Here is a 4,337-nt window from a genome sequence, read left to right on the forward strand (position 1 = left end):
AATTTAAAAAAAAAAAAAAAAAAAAAAAAACTATCACATCATTAATCTGTTAAATATTTGACCATAGATCTCAAAATGATCATATTAGATATATACACATAGTTTAAGGGGGGGGGGAAATAGAAAAATTGATACTCTTAGAGAGCTGCCTAAGAGTTCACCAATACTTTAAGGAGAGGACATGATCATTTTAAGGATATAAAAAATATAAACATGATCATAGTTTTAGTAAAAATATAAACATGAAAATTTTAGAGAGCTCTAAATTGAATTTGGACAGAACAATAAGGTGAAAATATGCAGTAATCTGTACTAAGGGTTAATTGTACACAGGTCCCCTGGTGCATATATCATTGATTTAAACTTACTATCTTAATTTACAGCTTCAAATTTGAGCAATATATCCCAGACTTCACCTAGAGTAAAAGAGCAATGTTAATCATAATTGAGGAATTAATATAACCTCTCTAGAAATCATATAGAAGAGTAATTAATTACAAGCCCTTATTATCATAGCGATCCAAGACCTTTATACAAGGCTCTACATGTATAAGACATATCAAAACTCACATGAACACCATAAGGTTGTTCTTCATAACATAATTTGCTACAAGTTGATTCATCTTCTCAGTTGGATGAAATGCATCCCAAAACACGTACTTGTTCGCATCAGTGCAGGTGAACGGGTTCATTTTGTTACACATGTATCCCATCTCAAATACTCCAGTCGCGCAACACGCTACCCCTGCGTTCTCAAATCCTGCACGCATCACAATTCAATTGCATAAAACTCAAAATTTTGTTTCTTGGTTAAAAAAAATGTAATTTATACAGTAAACATCAGCTTGTTACGAAAACAGATAGAATAGTTCCAGGAGAAAGAAAATCTTTCCCCCCCTTTTTCCATCATCTTCTATGTTCAGGATTGGCTTGTAGCAGGTTAGGCAGATGATTAATGTATACAAGACCATGATGTGCCGTGCCTTACATCAGTGCATATGTGATCTATATACATTTATGCAACATAATAACTTTTATCTCATAGGTTAACACCATTGTCAACAATTTTTCAATAGATATAATAAGCATAGATTAGATCTTTTATCTCATAGGTTAACACCATTGTCAACAATTTTTCAATAGTTCGGGATAGTTTTATTAATTTTGACATTTCATAATAGTTTTCTCTAATAAAATCCTTATGATATCTGCAGACCTATTGACGTAACAAGCCGTGGGATCCACTGAACGTAGCACGCTGTTTCGCTCAAACCACTGATACAACACTTGATTATTGGGTTTACCTATTTAAGCCGCACAAATTTTTCGCACTTTCCCGCTGTGGGGACTATTTCACTTGGGGGTCTCACATAAGGGCACTTAACTAGTACTCATGAACTTAGGTTTAGAGAAGAATAGAATTGCAGATGACCCCCTCCCTTGTGAAACCAGGAGTGTTACGTGCTACTAAAATAGTTAAGAAGTGATAAGTTCAATCGAGTCCAGGGGGGTTATTTGCTATCCATCCTCTGTGAGTTTTTTTTAAAAAATTTTGAATTAGACATTGATCTTACCATAAGAATCCGGCTTCTGGACAACCTGAGAAACAATTTCATACGCATTTCCATAAGCAATCCTCATCCCTTTCAATCTCCCATTCAATTTTCCCACCAAAGCCTCCAACTTCCGATTAAACTCCCTCGAAACCCTGTTATACTCCTCATTGCACGCGCTTCCCGCCATAAAATCCATGGCCCTCTCCAACGGCAAGCACCCCATTGGAGGAACTCCGGTGAGGTCGAGCTTTCGGGCCCCCAGACGATACAATTCGACGACGAATCTCTCGGAGATTCCGACGAGGAAGTCCTGGTACTGTTGCACCGTGAACTGCGCTGCTCGGCCTCCTGGGATCGAGTAGTAGTTCTCGAGGAAGTCGTTGGTGCCGATGCTCATCACGTAGAGCGCCTCGCTGAGGACAGCGGTGGCATTTTGATCGCCTAAGTAGGATTTGAGCTTGGCTTGGTAGTCCTTGAAGTAGTCCAGCTCTTTCCATAGAGGGATTACTGACTGCAAGAGGGAATTATTGTTCTTGTAATTTCGATTTTAACAGGGAGCTATATGAAATTCATATATAAAGAATTTTTAGATATTGGTCCCTCGCATCTTTCGTAATTTCAAATAAGTTCTCCAAATTATTAAAAAGCTAGCTATTTTAATCCCAAAATTCATGTAGGGGGGTTTTCCAACTAGCTAGTTTCTATGTTAAGTTAGTTTTTTCTTTCAATTTGTTATTAGTGTTTACTGTGTTTACTTAACAAGTTAACATGGCAGATCATCGTTTTGCCCTCAATTCATTCATTTACTCCCAATTTCGTCGGAATCGAAGACTGCCGTTTGGAGTGACTTCTATGAACTGGGGACAGACGTAAAAAATTATTTATTTCGTGGACCCTATTATAAAATAGGAAAGCATTAAAGGACCAACATGTCAAAATTTACGTACAAAGGAACTCAGGAAGAGTGCATTTAATACCATACTCAAAGTGAGCAGATGTTGGTGAGAATGATATCTATTGTTCGGTTCTAAACAAGAAATACTGTTTTGATAATAAAAAAATTTCATTTCAGACATCAGTTATTTTCCTGTAAAATTTCAAAAAAATAAAAAATAAAAAATATAATACCAGCACATCAGAGGTGGCATTGTCATAACCAGTTCCAGCGGAAGCAAAGCAGACACCAGTAGCAAAATCCTTGATGCCGTAAGCAGGATCCAAGTAGGCCGGCACCGACGGCTTCAGCCCGAACGCCTCCGATATGAAGTCCGTCGGAATCCGGCCGTTCGAGAACCTCCCGGTTGGCCTCCCGCCCTCGAAATCTCGGCCGTAGGGCTCGAAATTGCTCTTCAGTATCGTCGATAAGCCGTTGTTGTTGCCGGCGTCAACCGTAGAGTCCCCGAACACAATGATTGCAGTAACTTTAGCAGAGGCTTTATGTGGACGCAGGAGAATTTGGAGTAGGGACAGACACAGCACCAAGGTCTTCAGGGACATTTTTGAAAGGGGAACTAGAACTTCTGATGGAGATATTATGGTTGATTTATACAGCGATCGCCGGGTTGTTGGTAGTTAAATGGGGTAACGCTGCTGAGTGCACTGCGGGTCCTGTAGTGAACAATAAATAAATCACTATGTAGTTCCGACCCTTGCCGTTGAAAATACTATTTCATTTACATAATTTAAAGAGTAAATTGCACTAGTCCTCCGAGAACTTTCAGCGTTTCGCAGTAAACCCCAGTAAACCTCCGATAAATTTCCAGGTTTCGCAGATGACACCCCTGATAGCTAGCGTCGGTCTGCATTCAGGATAGAAAGGTGTCGCCATCGCGAAATGTGGAATGACGCCGTCACGGGGGTTTCCTGCAAAAAATGCGAAAGCTTATTGAGGGTCATGTACAATTCCAATAGCCATTGAGGGTTAAGTGCGAGGTGAAAGTTCTTGGGAGTTTAGCGTAAATTACACCAGTTTAAATACAATAGCTCTTTTTTCTACTATAAACTATTTTTCTTCTTTCGCTGCGGGTAAAAGAGTAAAATAACCACTCAGGGGGTCTATATGCAGCAGTAGAACTACAAAGGGTCCATCCGCAATTTACAAAGGGTCCATCCGCACTTAACCAATTGATATTTGAGACTATATAGTTATTCTTATTGCATACTGTTGAGCTTTTATTGTAGCAGAGGAAGAGTCCCCAGCCACCAGAAAAGGGTGGCAGAAATAATGAGTTGATGACAGGGACTGATAACCAACAAGTATTTAGTATTTGCTGCTCCCCTGCTATCCAACTATAAAAATAGGCTACTCAACTCATTTTCAAAGTCCAGAGTAACTGCAGTTGAAAATGTCAGCGGAGAGTACCGTCGTTAACTTAATTAAACAGAGACTTCCCCCCCTAACAAAAATGAATTAAGCTTAATGAAGTACCTAAGATTTTGTTTCAAAGTTGGCATGTGAGCTCATATTAGGGTTAATTACAGAGAAAAACCCCATGAACTTTTGGGGGGAGCTGCAGTAAACCCTCACCAACTTTTTTTTTTATTACACTAAACCCCCATGAACTTTTAGGAAGTTGCACATAGCCCTCATAAGTTTTTATTTATTTCACTAAATTATACATAAAAATTTCTCATTTGACCTTCAAATTAGCACCACCGATTCTAACATGTCACGTGGCAAGCATGTGCCAACAAGAAAATGAAAATAATTTCTTAGACCCAAAAATTTACCTATCTTTCCATTTTAATAGAAGGATTTTTTTTTTTTTTTGGTGGGTGGGG

General features: G+C 38.8%; 1 protein-coding gene and 1 long non-coding RNA gene across 2 annotated transcripts; one reads left to right on the top strand and one right to left on the bottom strand.

Annotated features, from left to right (window-relative positions):
- Nucleotides 436–3,391, bottom strand: LOC109845980 (GDSL esterase/lipase At4g26790-like). The gene is made up of 4 exons (XM_020415208.1): nt 3,234–3,391; nt 2,685–3,164; nt 1,575–2,067; nt 436–760 (listed from the first exon to the last, which is right to left on the bottom strand). Exons 2-4 carry the CDS (start codon nt 3,051–3,053, stop codon nt 567–569), a joined length of 1,056 nt encoding a protein of 351 aa, XP_020270797.1. The 5' UTR covers nt 3,054–3,164; nt 3,234–3,391; the 3' UTR covers nt 436–566.
- LOC109845996 lies at nt 767–1,541 on the top strand. Its single transcript, XR_002248465.1, has 2 exons — nt 767–1,045; nt 1,113–1,541. It is a non-coding gene; the product is annotated as an uncharacterized LOC109845996 (long non-coding RNA).

Source organism: Asparagus officinalis, chromosome 1, assembly GCF_001876935.1.
Source record: "Asparagus officinalis chromosome 1, Aspof.V1, whole genome shotgun sequence".
Taxonomy (NCBI): Eukaryota; Viridiplantae; Streptophyta; class Magnoliopsida; order Asparagales; family Asparagaceae; genus Asparagus; species Asparagus officinalis.

Bases quoted from the DNA above. Each gene is read 5' to 3' on its own strand.
- LOC109845980 (XM_020415208.1), bottom strand. From the start codon at position 3,053: ATGTCCCTGAAGACCTTGGTGCTGTGTCTGTCCCTACTCCAAATTCTC. The intron at 2,068-2,684 runs GTATTATATTTT...TCCCTCTTGCAG, and splicing joins ATGCCACCTCTGATGTGCTG to TCAGTAATCCCTCTATGGAA. The intron at 761-1,574 runs GTAAGATCAATG...TGATGCGTGCAG, and splicing joins CCAGAAGCCGGATTCTTATG to GATTTGAGAACGCAGGGGTA.